At 42.6% G+C, this 23,545-nt stretch overlaps 4 protein-coding genes across 6 annotated transcripts; 2 read left to right on the top strand and 2 right to left on the bottom strand.

Annotated features, from left to right (window-relative positions):
• Nucleotides 1–633: 633 nt before the first annotated feature.
• LOC310820499 (putative polypeptide N-acetylgalactosaminyltransferase 8) lies at nucleotides 634–6,657 on the top strand. Of its 3 annotated transcripts, XM_083692160.1 has the most exons (11): nucleotides 634–896; nucleotides 2,313–2,556; nucleotides 3,105–3,271; nucleotides 3,403–3,586; nucleotides 3,696–3,893; nucleotides 4,060–4,174; nucleotides 4,362–4,547; nucleotides 5,070–5,207; nucleotides 5,535–5,630; nucleotides 5,729–5,896; nucleotides 6,050–6,647. In XM_083692160.1, exons 1-11 carry the CDS (start codon nucleotides 698–700, stop codon nucleotides 6,182–6,184), a joined length of 1,830 nt encoding a protein of 609 aa, XP_083548286.1. In that variant the 5' UTR covers nucleotides 634–697; the 3' UTR covers nucleotides 6,185–6,647. The 3 variants fall into 3 exon arrangements, with proteins under 3 accessions (XP_083548286.1, XP_083548287.1, XP_083548288.1); XM_083692161.1 differs by lacking the exon at nucleotides 5,535–5,630 and having other exon boundaries at nucleotides 6,050–6,657; XM_083692162.1 differs by lacking the exon at nucleotides 4,362–4,547 and having other exon boundaries at nucleotides 6,050–6,654.
• Nucleotides 6,658–6,679: 22 nt separating this feature from the next.
• On the bottom strand, nucleotides 6,680–11,222 carry ada2b (adenosine deaminase 2b; the record flags this gene model as incomplete). Its single annotated transcript, XM_083691868.1, has 9 exons — nucleotides 6,680–6,807; nucleotides 8,639–8,841; nucleotides 8,960–9,117; nucleotides 9,367–9,475; nucleotides 9,625–9,715; nucleotides 9,962–10,089; nucleotides 10,290–10,500; nucleotides 10,623–10,842; nucleotides 10,967–11,222. 9 exons carry the CDS (start codon nucleotides 11,220–11,222, stop codon nucleotides 6,720–6,722), a joined length of 1,464 nt encoding a protein of 487 aa, XP_083547994.1. The 3' UTR covers nucleotides 6,680–6,719.
• A 709-nt stretch (nucleotides 11,223–11,931) lies between these two features.
• Nucleotides 11,932–16,218, bottom strand: atp6v1e1b (ATPase H+ transporting V1 subunit E1b). Its single transcript, XM_083692029.1, has 10 exons — nucleotides 16,133–16,218; nucleotides 15,969–16,030; nucleotides 15,066–15,131; nucleotides 14,465–14,574; nucleotides 13,896–13,962; nucleotides 13,684–13,773; nucleotides 13,413–13,481; nucleotides 13,172–13,266; nucleotides 12,929–13,016; nucleotides 11,932–12,727 (listed from the first exon to the last, which is right to left on the bottom strand). Exons 2-10 carry the CDS (start codon nucleotides 15,999–16,001, stop codon nucleotides 12,665–12,667), a joined length of 681 nt encoding a protein of 226 aa, XP_083548155.1. The 5' UTR covers nucleotides 16,002–16,030; nucleotides 16,133–16,218; the 3' UTR covers nucleotides 11,932–12,664.
• Nucleotides 16,219–17,293: 1,075 nt separating this feature from the next.
• On the top strand, nucleotides 17,294–21,344 carry LOC310820789 (uncharacterized protein). The gene is made up of 2 exons (XM_083692575.1): nucleotides 17,294–17,393; nucleotides 20,045–21,344. The coding sequence occupies exon 2, from the start codon at nucleotides 20,237–20,239 to the stop codon at nucleotides 21,020–21,022; it is 786 nt and encodes a 261-aa protein (XP_083548701.1). The 5' UTR covers nucleotides 17,294–17,393; nucleotides 20,045–20,236; the 3' UTR covers nucleotides 21,023–21,344.
• The last annotated feature ends 2,201 nt before the right edge of the window (nucleotides 21,345–23,545 follow it).

The following is a 23,545-nucleotide window of genomic DNA, read 5'->3' as shown; positions in this document are numbered from 1 at the left end:
TAAACAAGGTGTCCTTGTTCCCTACCTCTATTGAGCTTACCTACTTTACATAATCACCATCTTCTCTGTCAAGCCAGTGGCCAATCATGCATTGCTTCCTTTGATCTCTGAGAGCAGGTTAGCCACAGTATTACCAGTATTTACTTCAATGCACCATTACCTCATCAAACAGGTGATCATTCACCATATTTTGACTGGAGAAGAGAGCCCTCTGTCTTGGCAAGAGTTTGAGATACCTTGCCTTACCTGACCATCAATATACAATACAGTGAAAGTATTCAGACCCCTTCACTTTTTCCACATTTTGTTATGTTACAGCCTTATTCTAAAATGGATTCAATTCATTTTTTTCCTCATCAATCTACACACAATACCCCATGATGACAAAGCGAAAACAGGTTTTTAGAAATGAGCAAACACAGGTGGAGAGTATGTGAATGGGCAAGCAACACAGGTGGAGAGTATGTGAAGGGGCAAGCAACACACAGTGGGTGTGTGAATGCAGACAGGTTAGGGTGCTCCTCCTCCATCCAAGCAGTGAGGGCATGGACATTTACTGGGATTAATGATATTCTGAGGGCAAACTGTGATTGGTTTCTCAATACATGTTAGCAAGTGCCAGGAGGTGTACCTGGATCTCAGAAGGACAGGAAGGCTGTCTCTATCCCCAGGCAGAGCACTCGCACGCAGAGCGACCATGAGGCTAGGCTGGCTCAGAGGACTGGCCCCTGTACTGGCCATGGCCGCTGTCATACTCTACATTACCTCCATTAAGCGGGAGGTACATTCCCATGGAGAGCGACTGCATAGGGCCCTGCATAGTCAGAATGACTCAGTCAGGGGCCAGGACATCCTCAAGAGACTGGAGAAGATGGAAGTTCACATTATCAACCTGGGTGAGTCCAATCCTCCTTTATGTGATGGTGGCTTTGGGCCCTCTCACCTTTATCTTGCACTGCTGTAAATGGAAGAGTAGAGTGAACAATGTTTGAGGACAGAAGACATGTCACACATACATAGATTTATATATTTTTTATATAATTTATATCATATGGTTTATGATATCTGTCTTTATGTATAGGCTACCCTGTTACTGAGGCCAAATGAAAATTCACTGTGAGGCCAAATTCAAATCAATTATTAATTTCTGTTCTATTGTATTCATCATTTAGTTCTTGTCAATGATTTAACAAAGTTGTATAAAACTGTAAAATGACATACAGTATAATCATTTTCTGAATGTGCTTCAATATTGTATGCAGTATTGTTGCACAACAATGCTATCAATTTGGAATTCTATGCACTAAAAGGTTTCACTGCAGGTTAGATTGCCTCCCCATTAGAGCAATTTCATTTAGCATTCCAAAAAAGCATACCGCACAAATGAGATAATATTTATGTAGCCAATGAAAATATTGACAAAATACGTAGGCATGCAATGTTTGACTTTAGGGAAAGGCATTTGGAGCCCATATCCTATTTACACAGTTAATCTATAAAATATAAAGCAGATTAGATTAATGTATCATGAACAATGCTTCTTCTAGCATTGTGACTGCCAATGGCACCTGGTCTTAGCATAGATTTTTGCTTTTGATGACTGATGTACATATGATTCACTTACTTTAGACAAATGTACTTGTTGTAAGTCGCTTTGGGTAAACATACAGATTTGTATCTATTAGCCAATTTCTAAATGCTTGCCAATGGTAGGCTACAACTATTTTCCAAATCTTTCATTTCCACTTTTTTGGAATAATATCACAAAATTTGGTAGATTTGTGTACCCTGAAAAGATTTAGATATGGGGCCATCACAGATTTGATCCTGAATTGGTGGTCATTTTGTAAAATGGCTGCTGCAGCCCTCAGGGACAAATCTGTGGTGGTTCCATATCTAAATCTTTTCAGGGTACATAAATCTACCTATGTGCCAAATTTTTAGATATTATCACCAAATAGTCCCTCTGAAAATGAAAGGTTTGTAAAATAGTGGTACAGTCAGTGGCCATTTAGAAAAATGGCTGCTACGGCCCCCAGGAGTCAAATCTGTGGTGCGTCCATATCTAAATATATTCAGAATACATACATTTACCTGTGTGCCAAATTTGGTACTTTTATCAAAAAGTGAATGATTTATTGGCTTGACCACTCTACTATCAGAGGTAAAAAGCACACATACTGTACATGGAGAGGTCAGAGGGCAGGATCACAAATAGTGTGGCGACCCTGGAGCAGTTGGGGCACATTGGTATGAAGCACATTATAATCACTGGCTAAGTGGGGCTATAATGCTGACTTGTGTTTCCACAGTGGAGTCGATCCAGAGGATTAACCCCAAAGAGGGGCTGGCTGTCAAGGCTCCTGAGGTGAAGAAAGAGAGGAAAGTGGTGAAGAAGCTGTTCCCCAACAGCGCTCTGTTTAAAAAATGGGGTGAGGAACTCTCAGAGGAGGAACAGAAGGAAGCAGAGGGGCTGTTCCAGAGATACGGCTACAATGCCTTCCTCAGTGACAGGCTACCTTTGAACAGAGAGATCCCTGATACCCGCGATAGCAGGTGAAACATTTCACACACTCCACCACTACATGTGCTCAACATGGGTAATCTAAGGTATATTCTACCGAGGATGTAAAAGCGCAATAAAGCACAATATAAGAAAACTGCCCAGCATATAGTCCTGGGTATACCTACAGCATGGGAGCTAGAACATGTGGAATAATTCTCAACATAACATTCTGGGAAACACTACTCAGTATGACTTTGTAAAATATCACTTTGGCTAAATGGTTTACAGTTTTGCTTTCAGTCAATCATCAATCGCATTTATTTGTATAGCACTTTTTACATAGACAAATGTCGCAAAGTGCTTCACACAAAAACAATATTAAACAATATAAACAAAAAATGCAATACAAAAAAAATGGGTTAGGTCAGAGACAGATGAACACCAAACCAGACACCAAAAAAGCAAGCCAAGGTAAAGATTTCCCAGAGGGGAGACAACTATAGGGCACAGTGGCAAGGAAAAACTCTCTGGGAGGAAGAAACCTTGAGAGGAACCAGACTCCAGGGGACACACATCCTCCTTTGTTTTATCTTTTCAGGTGTGCTGAGCGAAAGTACCCACATGACCTCCCCACCATCAGTGTGGTGTTGATCTATTTAGATGAGGCCCTGTCCATCATCAAGAGGGCCGTTCGTAGCATCATGGACAAGACACCTACACGCCTGCTGAAAGATATCATACTGGTGGATGACCACAGCACCAATGGTTTGCCCATTAGTCTATCCTTCAACAGAGTAACCACAGAAACATTAAGATACATACTGTATCTATCTCCATTTAGTTCAACTGAGCTGCGGCTTTTGGCTCACTTTCAAATGTTCCCTCTACTTTCACAGAGGATCTAAAGGAGAAACTGGATGACTACATCAACTCTGTCCATGAGGAGCGCCCAGGCCTGGTGAAGAGAGTCAGACACTCAGAGCAGCTGGGCCTCACACAGGCCCGTATCTCAGGGTGGAGGGAAGCTGCAGGGGACGTGGTGGCCATCTTGGACGCCCACATAGAAGTCCATGTGGAATGGTTAGAGGCTACAGAGTTTTCACGTGACCAAAACTATGGGACCTTGTGATATGCCACATTTTTTGAGTCACTCACACTAAAGTGCTGTCCCCAATTTTTGTGTGCACAGGGCAGAGCCTCTCTTGGCTCGTATCAAGGAGGACCGCACATTAGTGCTGACACCTGTGTTTGACAAGGTTGGTTTTGATGACTTGGAAGTGACACGCTATGGGCCTTCAGCGGATGCCTTCGATTGGGCGCTGTGGTGTATGTACGAGTCCTTCAGGCCTGAGTGGTACGCCCTAAAAGACGAGTCACTGCCTGGAAAGTGAGTTGTTTTTTATTTGATCATATGTCTCTTGAATATCCCTGGTCTTGGCAATAGGAGAAGGCACTTCATTGGAAATATTTACTATTAAATAGTAATAGTATCTTCTGGTATCTTCTCATTACCATCTGTGTCAATGTTTGTACTCTTCTCCCTGTGTCTTCAGGAGTCCCTCCATTATGGGAATACTTGTGGTTGACCGTCTCTTTTTTGGGGAGATTGGAACCCTTGATGACGGGATGAAGATCTATGGTGGTGAAAATGTCGAACTGGGCATCCGTGTGAGTCACTGTTACAGTTGCACAATTAATTTTGAGATTTAAGCAGGTCTACTGTGTATCCCAACATAATTATTCTAGGGTCTAGAGTCATTTAGGTTAATATAAACTTATCTTATCTTTCTGTGTCAATATCCAAAGGAAACTTCATATCTGTAATAAACTCTTTATTCTTTCGTGGTTTGTCCAGGTGTGGTTATGCGGTGGGAGTGTGGAGATCATACCATGCTCTAAAATAGCACACATTGAGAGGGCCCACAAGCCCTATCTCCCGGACCTGAGCGTTACAATGAAGAGAAATGCCCTGAGGGTGGCTGAGGTTTGGATGGATGACTATAAACACAATGTCAACATCGCCTGGAACCTCCCATTGAAGGTACACAAGGCTAGCAAATTGTAGTGAAGAGTTAACTCCCTTGGCAGAGCTGCTAACGGGCCTTACACAGGGTCGTTACAGTATATTTGTTGAGCTGCATATATGTTGTTATTATTCTACAGTTTGTTCTACTGTATGTAAGACTTTTGCAGCCCTGTTTCAGCCGGTATTTACCTAGTATTTACCTTTTAGTAATGTTGTAACAAGCTGTAAGGCAAGGCAGTAACTACCTGGTAATAAATGGCACATACTGTAGAGGTGCTTGAGTCAGTGAATCTTGAAGAAACAATGTAATTAATATGTAGTTAGTCCCTGCTTAATGCCGGGCTGTAAAATGAAGAGTTACCAGACTCTGTTTCCCCACCGATAAGTAATATATATGATGTTAGATCTACTTTATGAAAAAAATTGGAGGTAAGGAAAAGTGTATTATGGGCAAAGTGTTTTTGTTCATGTTTGTGTTCTTCCTTATCCATTTTCATCTGTCTCTGACCTGTGTCTCTAAAACTGTTTCCCCCATAGGATCATGGTATAGACATTGGGGACGTTTCAGAGAGGAAGAAGCTGAGAGAGAGGCTGAACTGCAAGCCTTTCCAGTGGTATCTGGACAACGTGTATCCCCAGTTGGACCCCCTTGATAATCTGAGTGGTTATGGAGCTGTAAGTGATGCTACAGTACAATGTAATTACGTTTCTGACATCATTCCTGCTGTTCTCAAGGCTTTTAGTAGCATCATAATTCACTAGTGACAACATCCTATGAACGCTAAAAAAATAATTGGATCTGATTGCTTTAACCTAATGTTGTCAGGCTACCATATATTTTATACTCTACAGAAGAGTAATTTTTACAATGACACTGTCATAAAGTGGGAAAGCAGCCAGTGGCAGTAGTTATGAACAACCCTCCCAAGATGTCATGTCATTCTAAGAAAGCTTGACAGCTGGTCTTGTAGGCGATAACACGTAATCTTCGTTTATCACCAGCTGGTCAATGATCTGAACACGGATGCCTGTATTGATCAAGGCCCAATTCCAGGGAACACACCTATTCTCTATGGATGCCATTATTACGCCCCACAGGTTTGTTGAGGTGATTTAGGATCTAACAACAGAACACTACGTGCATGTGAACATATGTGTGCTGAAAGTTTCCTCTTTGTGACTTCCTCCCTCTACAGTCCTGCTATTATAGAACGAATGGAGAGATCTACATTGGGGGCATCAAGTCTCACAAGTACAACAGCAATCGCTGTCTGGTGGACCCTGGTACTGGTAGAACCCCAGGACTGTATGAGTGCAAGGTAGCAAAGCAGAAGGGATTCAACATGCTCTGGAACTTTAAACAGGTGAGGTTCCCATTAGAGCATCAACTTGTATAACAATCACTAACTAACATAGAGAAACTTGAGATTTCAGCTACCCCTAAAACTAATAAAATAGCTGTAATTTTTTTAGTTTGTGTGTGACTTGTACACTAGAGAATTGGTTGATTTTCACAGGGACAATCCATCCAGAACAGAGGTACGAAGAGATGTCTGGAGATCGCCACAGGGGAAGACGCCTACTACAAGCTCATTATTCAGGAGTGCAGCGGGCAGCACTGGAAAATACAGCATGTGATCAAAGACTTTTGAAATACGGAGTTGCCTGGTTACATGAGACAGGATAGGAAATAAGGTTATAGTCATCCTTTAAAATGCTTTGTCACTTGTTGTACATCATGTAAAGAAATTCCCAAAGTATACTGGACCTAAACTGAACCTGATTCCAGAAATGGCAGCCTACGAGTATGAGTTCCCATGGGATAACATTAATCATGCACTTACATCATTATCATTGGACATGCGTTCATTGCTACCATACATTGTTAAAACTGTAAAGCGTAAATAATGTTAACCCGGAGGAAGTTCAGGCAGAAGGCAACAGTGTGGGAGCAGCAGAGCAACAATGGGGAGATAGTGAGCAGTTGAAAGTCTTATTTTTCAAAGTTTAATATTTCCTCAAAAGAAGAACGTGACATTCATTGAGCTGTATCATTATTTTTCCTTGGTATTGAATGTTGTACAGCAAATACAAAAAAAAGTCAACACGATCCATGTCTCTTGCTTGATGATTGGTTGATAAATTCTGTCCATCACCAAAGAAGATCATACTGTTGAGCTCAGGGTTCTATGAGTTCTCAGAGATGAACTTGTCCCATTTCCTCTGCCACATGGCCAGACTTCTCTCCTTCAGTTCAGGGGGAAGTGAACTGTACCTACAATATAGGAGGGCCGGGGTAATTAATGGACAAATTATATACAGTGCTGCTTGAAAGTATGTGAACCCCTTGTGCAATTATAGATTTTTTAGTTTTTACCATGAAATCTATATTTAATCAGAACCAGTGTTTTTTAACTGACATAACAGGTTTATATTTACCAATTCCATATGTTGGTTTAGAGGAAATCATGTGCGTAGTAGAAAAAAATTATTATAACGAAATTAGTGCAGGTACAAAAATAAGTGAACCCCAAGTTGCATTGGTTAAATCAAGTACGTAAGTAGAATCAGGTGGGTAGATAATTGAGTACCAAATGAACCAATCAAAAGAGAAATGTTTTGATTGAAAGAGTTTCGGAGGGATAAATAGAGATAACTGGTCAGTTCATTCTGGTCATAAAATCATCTCAACAAGATTTGAGCTCCATCAGTCCACTGTGAGGCAAATCATTTACAAATGGAGAGCATTTAACATGACAACAACTCGGCCTAGAAGTGGACGGCCTTCCAAAATATCCCCAAGAGCCACAAGAAAAATCTGATAAAAGCCAACCCAAACATAACATCTATATATTTGCAGACCTCCCTTGCTGCATCTCTGGTAACTCATGGGAGGGTTGCTAGGAAGAAGCCTCTGCTGTCATAAAAGAACCAAACTGCCCATCTCAACTTTGCCAGAGACCGCCTGGACAAGCCCGTTCTCTGGACAGATGAGTCCAAAATGGACCTTTTTGGTCACAATCAAAACCATTAAGTTTGGCGAAACCCAACACTGCCTACCACTAAAAGAACCTTATCCCAACAATCAAGCATGGTGGTGGGAATGTCAAGATCTGGGGCTGCTTTTCCTGGACGACTTTTCCTGGACGATTCTGAGGTATACCAGGAGATTCTTTTTTTTTTTTTTTTTTTTGGGGCATTTCTGTTTTATTGGGATAGAGACAGTAGAGAGTGACAGGAAGGATGGGGGAGAGAGAGGAGGGATGACATGCAAGATAGGTCGAGGGTCGGAATCGAACCAGGAACCTTGCGATTATGTGGTAAGCGCATTAGTGTGCTACGCCACTAAGCGCCCCTACCAGGAGATTCTTGAACAGAACGTCAAGCCATCAACCAAGGAGCTAAAGCTGGGCTGAAAATGGGTCTTCCAACAAGACAACGACCCAAAGCATTCAAGCAAATCTACCAAAGAATGGCTCAGGAGAAAAAAGATTTGTGTTTTGTCAAATTTCTGACATAAATCCAATCCAGATGCTGTGGCAGGACCTGAAGCGGGCAGTTCATGCCAGACACCCCTCAAACCTCACTCAATTGGCTGAGTTCTGTAAGGAGGAGTAGGCAAAAATCCCTCAAAACAGATGTCAGAGACTGATTAGTGGCTATACGAGACATTTACTCCAAGTTATCGCTGCTAATGAAGGTGCCACAAGCTATTGACTGAAGAGGTTCACATATTTTTGCACACATGAAATCTGAGTTTTTGTTAAATAAACCACTTTCGTTAAATAAACAATGAAAATATATCATATTTTTTTTGTTTGTGTCCTTTATTTGGAATGTCTCTATTACGAATTGGGGTTTAGATAAAGATTTTATAAGTTCATTTTAATATTTTATACAAAAATAATGACCATCCATCCCTATAGGGTTCACAAACTTTAAAGAAGCACTGTATATCACACCCTCAAACACAAGACCAACGACCATTCCCAAATATTATCTTGTTAGTGAGTCAAACACAACAAACAGAGGCATTGAGGTACTTGAATAACACACTGACAAGCCCTCACTGCTGAACCAAGAGCTCAAACCACCGCTGCACCCACCTTAGAGAGTTGATGGCCAGCTCCTTGAGAGTGCCCAGGTTAGCCTTCAAGCCACCGATGCCCACAAATGCCTCATAGAAGTCGTAAGAGAGCCCAGTGGTCCCGAACATGGATGGGTCATCTGAGCTGATCACCAGGGGGTGGCCCTCAGACATCAGCACTGCAGCAGGGTGGTTCCTCAAGTCTGACACCAGCTTCAGCACCTAGGGTGAAGACACAGGGATATTTATAATTTATAGAGTTTAATCAGTAGGACTGAATTTCTGTGTATTTTTGAGTACTGATAGATGTGTGGTGTGTGGCTGCTACATGTGGATTCACCTGGTTTGAGATGGGGCACACCTCCACAGCCACGTTCCCTTTCCTGGAGAGCTCCTTTGCCAATGGGTGGTGAGCTAAGGCGTACCCATGCCCAATGCGTGTGGTGTTGAAGAGAAGGGCATCCAGAATGTTGTCATCTGCATCAGTGCCCTCCACAACTGCACATCACACACACATGCACATACACACACAGGCATACACACACACACACACACACACACACACACACACACACACACACACACACAGACACACACACACACACACACACACACACACACACACACACACACACACACACACACACACACACACACACACACACACACACACATATGTAGGATGAAGAAGTACAGTCATTAAGTTCCTGATAATGGTGATTGTTGGATAGACCCTCCTATGCTCACCCGTCTCCCCTGCATGGAAGAAGTAGGGCAGTGTAACTCCAAGCTCTGAAGGGAGTGATAACGCCTCCCTGAAGTACCAGAGAGACCGACCACTGTCCTCCCTGCCAACCTAAACCCACAAAGGCAATCTTTAAAATGTATTTACAAAGTAGATACTGTACAGTTTAGTAACTTTTGTTACAGATGGTTCCCTTCAGAAAAGTAAACTATGGGCTATGGTTAAAGGTTAAATTGTGTCCCTTAGAAACTAATTCTTACGAGGTCAAATCCTGCCACAATATCAGGGAAATCCTTCTGCATCTGAATGGCCTCCTTCACAGCTTCTTTGACCTGAGACACAGTCAAAATCCTGGTGGAGGAGGATGGGTAAACACACACACATGCACACACGCACACCACACATACACGCACACACACACACACACACACACACACACACACACACACACACACACACACACACACAATACAGTAATGTTTACAATAAATTACAATGACAAAGAGTCATATAACCACCGCCTACAGCAAACTATTGCTAAACCAACAGCCTTATATTTACAGCATATAAGACATTGTTTGAGATGTGTTACTGTACCTGTGGACAGAGATGATCATTCGAGCACCAAGGAAGTCAGGATGTTCAGCCACAAACTGACGTATAACTTCTTGATAAGCTCTCAGGGACCAGGTTTTCTCATGCATACTGCCATCCAGCTCATATGTCTACAGTACATACAGATACAAAGGTTGGTCAAGGTACACCATCTAAAATCCAAAAGAACAATAACAAAAAATGCGAGCTTTTTTTAGGCAACCTAATGACCAACGGCCAAGCAAATTTCTGTCTGGCAGCTACCGTAAACAATAGATGACGCAGAGAAAATGGCTACTAACAACTCATTGTACAGTACTCTCTTACAAACCCTTGATAGACCAGTCCTGAGTTCCAGGTACATGATGTTGTCATTGAAAAGCTGTTCTAAGCCCCTGTAGAGGTAGTCTTTAAACACGGGTGCGTAGGTGACCAGTCCAGATGCTGCCATGAATGCCTTCTCAAACTTATCCCACACTGTGTCCTGGTTTGGATAGGCGGCATCTGGATTGTCAGTGAACAACGTGAGGCTCTGTATCAAGCTGAAAAACATACACAGACATACAGTACAGAATGATACTACTATCATTGCATAAACCATTGTCCATTATTGTTCAAAGACGATGGGCCATGGCCATGTATGTTGCTTGGGTCTGGAGCCAACCTGTTGTCAAAGTGGGTGGGATCCTCCATTTTGGCTCTCAAGGTCTCCAACAGGTACCAGTAGAAGCAGTCCCAGCGAGGAAAGGGTTGGTGACTGGAGAAGAGGAATTGCACTGATTTGCCCCATGTGAAGCAGATGTAGCAATGTGGTCTGTAGGTGACGTTCTTCACCAGCCAATCAACACTGACCAGAGATGTGCTATGGATGTGGAGGGCTGCCCCTGTGACCCAGAAAAAAAAAAAAATCATCGAAACAATTAATTAATAACAGACTTCATATCTGTGCAGAGAGCTATTTGTCTTTGGCACCATAAGCACACCTGGGAGGTGTGGTGCCTATATTACCTTTGGGCATCTTCTGCAGCAGGCTGAAGATGGGGCTTCTCTGGATGAGAGGCCGTGCCTTGAAAAAGTGAATAGCAGGAGGGAACTGTGCTGCAGCCATCTCTTGTTCTTTTAGTGAGTGAAGGTATGCATCAAGCCGCTTCTCTGACTCTGTCAGCTGCACTCTGCCCCCTGTCTGCCTGGATGCCTCCTGGCGCATCATCACATCCCTCTGATAGGGGTCAGGGGTCTCACCCTGGACTACTACAAAGGACATCAATGCTACCAACACCAGGATGGCTGTACATCTCCCTCTAGAGGATGAAACTGCCATGTCCTGTAGTTTGGTTGGGGGGAAGTGTCTATGCTCTCTGTGATGCTAGTTCATCTTACATGGAATTGAGGCACTAAATGTAGCTCATAGAGCCTGTACCCTTAAACCTGGCTTATAAAACGGCATTCAGTCAATATACATGTACATGTATGTATCTTAATAGTAAAACTTACTAACGAATGACAACCAAGATGAGTGAGGTCTGCTATCTTTCCCAGCTTCGCTCTTCCTTCCGCTCAAACGTCTCCATTGATGAAGTCTAGAATACCCTGCTCTCAGGCTCCGGGAGGAGCCAATTCACAGCTGCATCTTCTCACTATCTCATAACCGATAACTCACATCGCTAGTCATCTTAGTGGAACTTGAACAAGTGAACGACCAGTGAGCCAGTGAGCCGGCTAACAATGTGCTATTTGTTCTGGGTTGGCTAGCTAAGAAGCGCACTTCCTTAATTGCTGTTGTATGTCACCAGTCAGCGGAATTCCAATTCGTCAGATAAGTGTGTCATTTTTAAACAATTGACCATGTGATACACCATGACTGGGCAGTGTGACCAAATAACACATGGCATATAAGTTCACTGCTGCATTGTGTACCCGTAGCAAACAGACAGACAAAGACAGAGGAAAAAAAGGTCCAGATAACTATTGATTTATACTTTTATTACATCATATATTCTCACAATAATCTTTTCAGATGGAAATATTCAATCAAAATGAACAACAAAACAAGTAATGCACCACCATACTGTACATATAATTTAATATGCACCCTATAGAATGACTGCATCTTTCTCCCTTACGATATGGAAAGTAGATTTAACATCAATAAATTAAGTTTAATAAATTAAACTAAGTAAGGACAAATGGTCTTTCCATAACACTTCATTTCATTGTGATGATGGTAGCAAATAGGTTTTGGTGAGACCATGCTCCGTCCAGCAGTTCTTTAAATGTATTATTGGTAGGGTAGGGTTAACATTGGGGGTTATGAGGAAATAGGGAAGTGAAGTGAGATGGCTACTGTCTCTCTCATGCAGTCTGATCCAATCAGAGCCTGAAATGACAAACGTCCAGCCAATCATAAGACAATCCTTGACTAATGTGTGTAAACCAAGACCCCTGAAGCAGCAGAGTAAATCAGCAGTTAACACTGTGCCAAAGTACCTCTTACTCACGTTTGCAAAAACAAAAAGAAAGTTACAACTTCAACACGGTCCCATGTTGCACAGATATACAACAACAAAACATCACAACACGACAAACAAGGTGTCCTTTACAGCTTCAATTGCATTTGAAATTCCTTTCACAGACACAGGAATGGAATATTACAGCATACACAACAAAATAAAAAATAACAACTCCTCTCGAAGACGACAGAGACACTCAGTCCAAAAACTTGCGGTTCTGGTTGGCACCGAAGAGGGCCACTCGGACCTCAGGCATCATCTGAGCAAAAAAACAGACACTGGATTAGTGCTGAGCAATATGCCTTTGAAGAATAATAGTAAGCCTGCAACTTTATTTCTACGCATTAAAGGACAGAATATACATAGTTGGACGAGACAAGCTACTATATATAGATGTGGAAACTTTTTGAGTGCTGTTGTCTCCAGTGCCCTAGACAGTCCCTCAGCCTCACTACTGTACCTGCTGTGCCATAAGGTCCAGTCTACTCTCGAGGGTGTTGGAAACCTTGATCTTCCCATCAGCATTGAAGATCTCAATACCTCCAGAACTGAGGAGAAACAGGAACATCTTTAGACAAACTTCAACAAATAAACAATGACGGGCAACTTAAAAAAAACACATTGTTTTCTTAAAAAAAAGAAAGAAGAAGCTGTTAATCAATACTTATTAAACTAATGTTAAACCCTGTGTGGTGGTCCTTACATGTCTGGGGACAGGAAGTTGTCCTGGTCTATGCGGACCTCAATATTGTTCTTCACTGCTGCTTTGTAGATGGGAATGTTTTTCTGGATAGCTGCCTGTACAGACAACACACATTAACACAATTAGAATCACCCTACTGCATGCACAAGCCCAGAAGACACAATTACACACAATTGTTACAAACAATTGATTCAAGACATTTAACTGAGCATTCGGATCAGGTAAGAAGAAGAGCCCTGACCTGTAATATCTGCAGGTCCTGTTTGCGACAGCGAATGGTCACTTTAGGCTCCAGAAGCTGATAGAAACCCTGATATCAAACAACAAATAACAGAGAGACAATCAATAAAGAGATAGATAGATTGAATCCCCCCCCACCCGCCAAAAAAACCCTACCTCTACCAGAGATTTGCACAATTTTTGTATCTGCATAGCAAAACAACCATCTCAATACCATGTCTATAATCTACACAGTAATAATAATCCACAGTGGTAGAGTGAAGAGGCCTAACCTGCAGGATGAGGCCTTCCATCAGCCCTGAGTACCTGGATGGGTCCTTGGCAATGTTGACAAGCCTTTGGCGAGCCTCATTCAACATTTCCTGAGAGCACACATTGAGAAGGGTTATTATTTCCATAGTGGGTGCGAACTTGCCAACTTGGCATGGGGTCTGTATAGCAAACCAGCATTATGACACAACATCCTATGATGAACGGGACTTACTGAAATCATGTCGTCCCGAGCCTTCAACACCTTCAGACGAGCCTGGTTCATCAGGTTAGACATCTGACTGAGGGCAGGAGAGAGGTAAACGTCAAATATATAAGAAGTGGTAGGCTACTGCAACAGCTTCCGCACACTTGTATTCTTTATTCAACAGGTTCATAGGAAAAACAGACTAGGAGTAGAAAAAAAAAAGTCTAATAAGCTTTATAAGTGTATAATTTACTTTATAAGTATATATAAGTTTAATAGGTGCAATGCTTCAGTCAGAGACATGCCTGATGAAGGTCTCTGACCACAACGTTGCACCTATTAAAACTTATTACACACCTAAAGCAGAGACAGTGTGCAGGAGCCTCTTTTTTCTACTCGTAGGTTACTGTAACTGACATTGTGCCAAGTCAATGGAGGAGTTGATGAATGTGACCTCAAATAAAATACAATGACCTTTGAGGAAGTTGTGTGTCATGAACATGGCAATTCCTCTATTAAGAAAGAGGGAGATAGAGGAACTATTTGAGAAGGGTAAAATCTCCAGAACTGTCTGGGCTCCCGGGAGAGTGACTCACATTTTCTTCTGCTGTTCGATCTGCTTCTCTTTCTTCTCATAGTACTCCATGATCTTCAGCCTCTGGGTCTGAACCAGACGGCCTTTCTCAATGTTGAACTCCTCTTCCGCCTGCAGAGGGAGACACTCATCACTCACATGACCAAGCACGCAGCTATGATGAGCCCTGGTCATACTGACAGTATAGACCAGGGGAGGCTGGTGGAGGTAGAAATCGAAGGACGGGCTCATTGTAATGCATGGTATGGAATGAGGAATGGTATCAAACACACGTTTGATATCATTCCTCATTCCATTCATTACAATAAGGCCGTCCTCCGATTTACACCTCCACCTGCCTCCCATGGCATAGACATGTCCAATGCCTCACTATGGAGGTAACATTCCACACAGTATCAAACCAGTGCAATGCGAAAGAACAAGATGAACATGACTTATCTCCTGAATGTAATTCTCATGCGATCTTACAAGAAAGTTATCATGCTGTGGCATACAGTATCAGTTCAATCTAAGCATACAAATAGAAGGTAAACATATCGTTTTGTTTTAGGATCTGTGTGTGCTGGAATCAATCTCTAGACGCTGGTGAATGAAAACTGTACCTTAGCATCAATTTCTTCTGCCTTCTCATTAGCCTCCTGCTCAATGAAGGCCATCATGTGCTTGATCTATCCAGGAGGAAGATACATGAGCATTTCACATTAAAGCTGTAGCATCCAGGCTACTAACATGTCAACACATTTATTGTTCATACAATTTGAAATAACAAAGCAGTATTGTAAAGTTATTTGTATAATACAGTTGGTTTGTTCAGTTGTTTTATTTTCATACTGAAGAGAAATTAGTGAAGTGAGTAGCTTGGCCCTGTCACAAGTGTATTAACTTCTCTCTCTAGAGGTTCCATCACTTTGGTGTGGAATGTGTCTGCCTAGTGTCTACATTTAAGTTTAGAAGTTGCCCCAGCCATGTTCATCAACATTTCTAAATCAAACTGAAATGATGAGACCTATTCATGTTTTACATGGCTTAATTGCACTCACAGCTGTCATGTTAGCATCTGCAATAATCTCTATTCAACGGTTACACATTATGCAATACATAAGATTGGTTGGTGAGAAAAAACACGGTTCACTCCAAGTCCCTCACCACACCATGGGTTAACCATCATGTGGCAACGCTTGCAATGATAAGGCCATCTCTCCATCACAAATACAGAGCAGCCAACATGACTGATTATTTCTACTCATAATTTCATTTTCTTACTAATTAAATGTTTGATTATACCAGAGGATTGTGATATTGTATTTTCAAGGATCATTGTATGCTTTAAGATAGATATTTCCATTATTTTCTCAATGTCAACCTGGCAGATTAGAATTCTGACCACCATCAACGTTGCTACAATTTAATTTGTTTTAGTCTACATCCGTAAATGAGACATAATGCCAAATTCTCAGCAGCAGATGGACGACAGTAGGAGATGGACGGTTATGAAGGTTATGTACCTGCTTCTGTACGTCGGCATCGCTGAGCGCCATGGTCGCGGCAGTCTGTGATCTTCTAGCTCCTTGAAGGGGAAAAAAACAGGACACATTTCAAGGTAAGATATGCAGCCGGTTGACAATATATGAATTCGTTTAATGCAATGTATAAATCAATGAAAATTTACCAGAGAATTACAGGTAGCAACGAATGAATTAATCGCCGTAGTCGTGACTCGTAAAGATGTCTCCGCTGGATCAGCTGATTTTCAACATCACATGATGTTTACTTCCGGTACAGACTAGCAGTTCGAGTGTGCGCCTGGTCAGCTGTCAGCTGAGCGGTGGAGACCGCAGACAGATACTTTGACAGCAAGCGAGGAGGCAAGTTTCATGCAATGGTTCCATGGGGAGCAATTCAGCATGTGATGTCCATGTAATCAAATGTTTGTTGGAGAACAGAAACATATTCCAACTCAATGTCTATTATTAGTACTTCATCAAAAGAATGAAAACTGCCAAACATGTTTCATTGGGAAAATTATCTCTCTGGAATTAGACATATGTTGTTGATGCATGTATAGATATATATTCATTCAAACATAATATTATCAAAGGAAAATCAAACAGTGGATATGACAATATAGGCCAACTGTAGGCTTATTCATTGCCCTCAGGGATAAACTCTCTTGCCAGCAGAGAGTGCTAGAGCTTAAATGTTTTCCATAAGAAGGCTTGTAGTACAGTTTCCTCTCAATCTCAGTGAGCATGAACCTCTCCTCTGTACTAGCACAGTGAGTCATGTGACTGTCTGTCTTTATCAGAATACTATGGCAACAGTGTACCAAAACTAACCCTATTATTATGTCTGAGATGACTGACTGGTACAACAGTGATGTCTGCCCGGGGCAAGACAATAGATACAAGTCATCTGAGTCGTTTGGTCTTACTAGCAGACTGGTGAATAGTTCAGCAACCAAGAGTGATTTCATAGCAGCCTCTCATAAACAGAATATGTTTATTTTTTCCTCGGCACCATAGACATGTACCAACACACTCAAGCAAGTGCTAACGTCGTAGCTTGCAGAGAGAGAGAGAGAGGAGAAAGAGAGAGAGAGAGAGAGAGAGAGAGGAGAGAGGGGGGGCAGGGATCAAGGGAGGAGGAGAAAGAGAGAGAGAGAGAGAGAGAGAGAGAGAGAGAGAGAGAGAGAGAGAGAGAGAGAGAGAGAGAGAGAGAGAGGGCAGGGATCAAGGGAGGGGAAGAAGGAGGGAGGGAGAGAGAGGGGGGGGGGCTCTGCTCCACTGCCAGCTACAGCGTGTACTGTATGTCAGCCTCTCAGTCGCTGTGTCCCTGACTCCATGTCTAGGTGCACGTCTCTCACTCAGTTTCAACATCTGTCTCTCGCCTGACAGCTCTTGCTCTTTCAACACTTCACAGAAAGGAGCCAGGTAGGACACTTTTTTATTTTGCTCATAATGGAAAGTAACCTTTCCAAAAGAACCTTCCACACCCGGCCTCAGAGATCTTGTTGTTTAAGAGGAATTGATCAACAACTCTGGATCATGGAGAACGGCAGCTTAGATACTGTATGTGGTTGAGGTGACTGAGCTCCATAAAAGCTCCTATGTTTTAATGGTGAGGGTCAATATCAGACATCATAGAACATAGTTGTTGTCATGAAGGGCAAACATTGGACCTTGTTTACCACCTGTCTATAAAGACAAGCCTGTTACTAGGGCAGTGGTTAGTCATGCTGTCATTTATAGGGTACTTAGTTAAGTAAATCTACATGGAAAGGATTATTGTAGTTGTTATGTCCATTGGCCAGTGACATGGTCACCTCATCATAAGTCTTTCCATGTGTAGGCTATACATGTGAGTGTGCATGCGAGTGTGTGTGGGTTAGGGTTAATGTGTGTGTGTGTGTGTGTGTGTGTGTGTGGGATGAGTGTTTGCTAAAGCAATGAGTGTTTGCTAAAGCAATCACTTGGTGACTGCATGGGACAGGGATTTGTCATTGAACGTGATTTACTTCCTGGGTCTGACATTCAGACTGACCTTCCCCTTCCCCTGTGTCTCTGACATCACTGTCCTACATGGACACTGATATCAGCATGAGTAAATTAGCAGGACTATTACATTCCACATACTGGAGGGATTGTTTACCTTGGCTTTGACCCTGTCAAATGTCAAAAGCCTGTCATTGAGAGGATCAATGGGAATCCTATTACTCAAGGGGGCTAATAAGTGTGTTAGGATTATGGGGAAGAGTGAAAGGTTGTTGAGCTTTTGAACATGTAGAAACCTGTCAGATAAACAAGTCTGTTGAGACATCTGTCTTTGCTGGTGAGGATGTTGTTGCCATATTGCTGTTCTGCCCTTGTGCGGAGATGCCTTGCAATACATCAGCACACTAAAACAGCACAGTCCCCAGGGCATGGTACACTTGTCACATGAGAGCATGACCAATCACTGAATCACTCGCAAGTCGATGGCTATGTCACTTATTCTATGGCCTTCACCTCTAGGCTGCTAACTAGGGTGGCCATTATGGGTCGGGTTTGTCTAAAGGACTTTCTTGTTTTAAAGCAGTGGTCCAATCAAATTGTTGTACGTCAGCATCCTCTCCCGCAGCCCATGGGCAAAATGCCAGATCTGAGAATATGGATACTAGACAATCAGTGTGTGTGAGTATATGACATTGTGACTAAATAAGAGTCTTACAGTGTCCAGTTAGTATGTAGCGGTCAAAAGAAGTGAGCTCATGTTTTGCTGTAACATGGTCTAGTGGGTACTTGATGGGGAAAAATCATAAAGCATTTAACACATGTGTTGCAGCTGTCAGGCCTGGAGCTGTCAGGCCTGGGAGGGCGGGGATTGGTGTTCCAACTGTTGTGCTAGATAAAAGTTATGATCTTGACTGGAATTCAACTATGAACAGATTTGCATTTATTTTTAAGTATAGCCTATGTTTCCCAAAAGGTGGAGTATGGTCTATGAGGATGATAACAAATCTATTTGAAGGACAACTGTCAATACCCGGATCTTCTTTATATTTATAGGGGAAAGTGATTTAATCATCATTCTCCTTTGTTAATCAGTGTATCAGTTAGTCGCTGTGCTGTTTTGCCCATGTAATAAATAGCTCTTCCTTGATCTGAGATTTTTGACTCTCTGCCTGAGATGGGATTACATGTGAAAACATCCCACACGCGTGCTTGGGGATTATTCAGTGACACTCAACGATTGACAGATGGATTTGACCTGAATACAGGCGTTGATGAAAATGACATACAGTACAAGAACATTTATTCCCTGGAAAAGATTGAAAAAACATGAGGATGACACACTTCAGGCACAGGGTGCATGGTATTTGATACTACAGTTTATAGTAGTACTGTGTAGTGGAAGGCTTGGAAGAATGTTTGCTCTGGGTGGTGGTGTGGGGTGTTGTAGGTTGTGGTGGTGGTGGTGGTGTGTGTAGGGGGGTTACTGCCATTTCTAAAAGACGTGTGTGAGTTGGATCTCTTGGATGAATGTCATTGCTCTTTGTAAAGCTGGTGGTGCCTGTCCTCTGTGTTGGTAAGAGCGTAGACACGTTGAGCAGAGGCAGAAGTCTCTACCCCACTACTGGTATTCCAACGTCTAACATCACTTCCTTTCTATTTCCTCTCTTGACCAAGTGTGACGTCATGTGAAATCTTTGAAATAGCTTCCGCTCTTGGGTGACAGATGGAGACGTATATAGTGCCTATACATAGCCAGATATGTGGGGACGAGGCTATACATAGACAAGAATGCTGCAACACGGAATGGAGAGTGCAGCTTTTTCCACTCAGAACATTATCGGTTCACGTCACTGAAGGACTTAATTGGAAACATATATCGGTTCATATTCCAGGAACCACAGCTATGAAATTCTATATCATAAAATAACATAACCACAAATACTCTATCCACCTCTCTGTAGTTGCTTGGTCGTTTGTGGATTGACTGGATATTTAGTGCTTTTTTTAACTGTGTCAGACAGTGTAACCCTACAGTATGCTATGCTTTCATCTTGCTGATTCATTGTCTTTCTTTCTCTCTCTCTTTCTAGTAAACAGTCTTCAGTCTGGAGGGGAACAGGCCAGTTGTGTCCAGAGGGGAGGACAGTGGTGAAGTTAGTACCCTGTCTGGAGACCAGAAGCCGGACTCTCTAAGCCCAGCGATCCTACCTCTGAGCCAGGCAGAGAGTGGCGGGTCAGCCCCCTGGCAGACAGAGAGCCTGCTGGCTGAGTCCTGGTCCACAATGGGAGACATGGACCAAGAGGATACCAAGAGCCTGGACAGTGGCGATGAGGTGGTCCTGACCGAGGAGCGCAGTGAGAACCACTCCTCCATCTCAGACATGGTCCACTTAGAGCGGGAGGAGGTGGAGATGCAGATGCTGGAGGAGGCAGACATTGAGGTGGATGAGGGGACCCAGGAGGAGGAGGAGGAGGAGGAGGAAGAGGAGCTGCAGACCAGTGTGCTGAGTGTGCTGGGAGGGGAGAGGGAGCTGGAGGAGCTCAGTGATGAGCTGAGAGCCCAGGGGCTACCTGAAGCCGAGCAAGGCCTCCAAGCTCCAGAGACTATGGAGCTCCTGATGTCAGTGGAGGACCCTTTCGTCCAGGAGGTGCCTGCTAAAGTGATGCATTTCGTCCCACGTATGACCCTGCCAGTTTTAAAGCTGGAGCCTCCCTCTGCTGCCTCTACTCCTGTCCCCTCAGCCCTCACACTCGCTGAGATAACAGAGAACCTAAACTCCATGCAGGAGCTTTATCCTCCCCCAGTATTAGCACCAGTTGCAGCACAGCCACCAGTGGAGAGCCAAACCGATGACCATTCCGAGTCCTCTGTCCTGCTCCCCGCTGTGGAGGAGCCTCCCATGGCAGTGTCAGACGTGGTCCCTGAGAAGACAGAGCCTGAGGCTAAGCCTGAGCCCTCTTTGAAACACAATCCATCTGGGCTACCTCGGCTGCTGTGTGGGAGCGCCGCCCTGGTGGCCATTGTTGGGGTGGCAGCTTATGGGGCTGTAGCCTACTGCAAAAAGTAGCAAAGCTCCATCCTAACAGCCCCAAGCCCCCAACACCCATATAACCCACATCTTTTTCATGTATTCCAAACTATTCCACCCCTTCTACTAAATACTGGATTTTACTGTATACTGTTCTTTGTATGTGTAGTATGATGAACATTGGTTAGATTTTTCATCTTCCTGTGCTACCTCAGTACACATCAGAGCTTTTTTTTCAGAGAATTTATAGAGGTTGATGGCAAGGCCTTTTTCTCTGTAGATTCTTAAAAGTAAACCAGAAATGTAAATGACACAAATGAAGTGGCAATTTTAACAATTTTAAAGTATCTGGAAAATCGTACCTTTGTTGGTTGTTTATTTTTGTGTCTCTTCCTCATTATGTTAACACAAGCATACACGCAGGCACACACGCATGCAAGCACATGCACACGCACGCACGCGCGCGCGCACACACACACATTTCCATCAGTGAGCATGCTTCTAGATTTAACCATTCAGTTAACTTTAAGCAGCAGGGGATAACTCAATATTATTATTTGATCTGAGATTAGGTCTGGTGGATTTTTAGGGTGGTGGAAAAACTCTCCTGAAAATTAGATAGCTGATAGCTACACTGACTTCAACGTCAACTAAATTATTGCCCTGCACTGCCACCTGTTGCTCAGTTTGCTACAATACAGCCAGCTAGCCACCACTGTCATCAACTTTAGCCATTCATCTACATGTCTCAGTGTATTGTACATTCAAGATGGAATTTAAATTGTTTTACATTTTAGATTCCGACCTCCATTATTTTTTCCATCAGTGTATGTGTGGAAAATATAGCTTTTTAAGTGTCCCTTTGCAGGTTTCCTGTACATGAAACACAGTATTGTAACTACATTTCCCAACCGTATTTATATGCACTCCTAAAGATAGTTTGATATATTGGAAGACATTACTGACAACACTTGGCCTCTCATCATTGAACAAGGTGTGATTCGTCTTGACCACAATCCAGTGGCCATGTATAGAACTAGCAGTGACCCAAATTGACATTTTCCATGACTGATTTCAATGGCTATCTTCGAGAGGAACAAGAAGATGCCAGATTGCCAGTAGATGCAAAATTACTGTTATGTTTACATCATTCTTTTGTCTGTGCAGTAGGCTTACCTGTGGTTAAATCTAATATAAAGTCATCTTGAAGGAATGAAATGAAGAAGTGAACTTAAACCCACCTTAAGAAAATCAGTGGTGACGCATGTGCTGGTATTAGATTTCATGGTTGCTTTAGAGGTAGTTTATCTCAACCGAAAATAGTAGCCTATGACAGAAAATGGCCAAAGAAAGTCAACCTATTATCTGAATCGTGCAACATGTACAATATGATCATTGTTTCTGCTGCTCATAAAAGTGTTCACCACCTGATCATAACATGATCTCACTGAGCTTTTACAACTTTGGCCTGACAAACGTTTTCCACTGCTAATCTGTATCTTTGTTGTGGCTTTGGGTGGCTTTGTCACTTCTTGATTTTCACTGAGTGCCGGTAAATAAAGAAGTAAAATAGGTGTCAAGCGTGTTGCGGTTACACAGCCTTTCCCACATCGTGGTGGTACAAATAGAGCTTATGAATAGGGAGTGCAAAGAAGGGGAAGGAAAGTGCTTCTTTGTTTGGAGAGATAAAGGGCCCTCACGCCTGCTTTACCAGAGAATGTAAACGCCTCAACACAGGCACCATGCTCAGACTGACACACGCGATCAAACACACCTCCAGCTTTCCAATACTTTATCGACATGTATCCTGTCATGGCTTACTACAAGCTTTGTAGATTTTGTACAATATGTTTATTTTGCACCTGCTCTCAGAGTTAGGGTGTTATGATTAAAATATGTAACTACAGTATGATCATGATGTTGGCCCAAATAAAGGTTTGTGGTTTTTGATTTATTGGGCTCATTTGACAGAAATTTGACAATTGTTATGTCATGAATGGAGAGAAGGTAAAATATGTGAAAGGTGAAGGACTGTGGTTCCTTTCCTTCAATAAATCCTAAAATGTTATCAGTATGCACACAGACAGGAAGAACCACACATGTATGCATGCACACATGCACAATCGTGTGCACATACACACACGCACACACAAGCTCAACACACATGCTCTCATCATTTTCTTTTTACGAACATTAGTTACTTTTCAGTTATTCTGTAACTTAATGTTAATGTCCATAATCTTTTCATCTTACCATCCACCCATGATCACCACTGCATTCACTCAGTAAACCTGAAAGGGGAACTTCAGGAGTCAGTCAGTTGATATTTAAAACTCATGTCGTCACCATGTAATACATTGACTTCTCAAAAAGACCATGTTTATCTGGAAAGGGAGGAGCTGGCTAGGTGGACAAGACACTGTACATGTCCTTAACAATGGTCACTGTCAAACATTAATGTTTGCTTGCAACATTTCTCAAAATTACTCCTGCTTTTACAACACAGGTACTCTAGGTCAAAGGTCAGAGACATTCTGCTCAGGACCTATCAAACTTGTTCTT

This window comes from Argentina silus (assembly GCF_951799395.1).
Source record: "Argentina silus genome assembly, chromosome: 20".
Classification (NCBI taxonomy): Eukaryota; Metazoa; Chordata; class Actinopteri; order Argentiniformes; family Argentinidae; genus Argentina; species Argentina silus.
Note: the sequence above shows the minus strand (reverse complement) of the source record. Positions and strands in the feature narration are given on the sequence as shown.

Excerpts from the sequence above, each read along its gene's own strand:
- LOC310820499 (XM_083692160.1), top strand. The coding sequence starts at position 698 with ATGAGGCTAGGCTGGCTCAGAGGACTGGCCCCTGTACTGGCCATGGCC. Across the intron at positions 5,208-5,534 it reads ATCTGAGTGGTTATGGAGCT|CTGGTCAATGATCTGAACAC; the intron begins GTAAGTGATGCT and ends GTTTATCACCAG. Across the intron at positions 5,631-5,728 it reads GCCATTATTACGCCCCACAG|TCCTGCTATTATAGAACGAA; the intron begins GTTTGTTGAGGT and ends CTCCCTCTACAG.
- atp6v1e1b (XM_083692029.1), bottom strand. The coding sequence starts at position 16,001 with ATGGCGCTCAGCGATGCCGACGTACAGAAGCAG. Across the intron at positions 13,482-13,683 it reads TGGAAGGCCTCATCCTGCAG|GGTTTCTATCAGCTTCTGGA; the intron begins GTTAGGCCTCTT and ends GTTTGATATCAG. Across the intron at positions 13,017-13,171 it reads AACTTCCTGTCCCCAGACAT|TTCTGGAGGTATTGAGATCT; the intron begins GTAAGGACCACC and ends GTTTCTCCTCAG.
- LOC310820789 (XM_083692575.1), top strand. The coding sequence starts at position 20,237 with ATGGGAGACATGGACCAAGAGGATACCAAGAGCCTGGACAGTGGCGAT.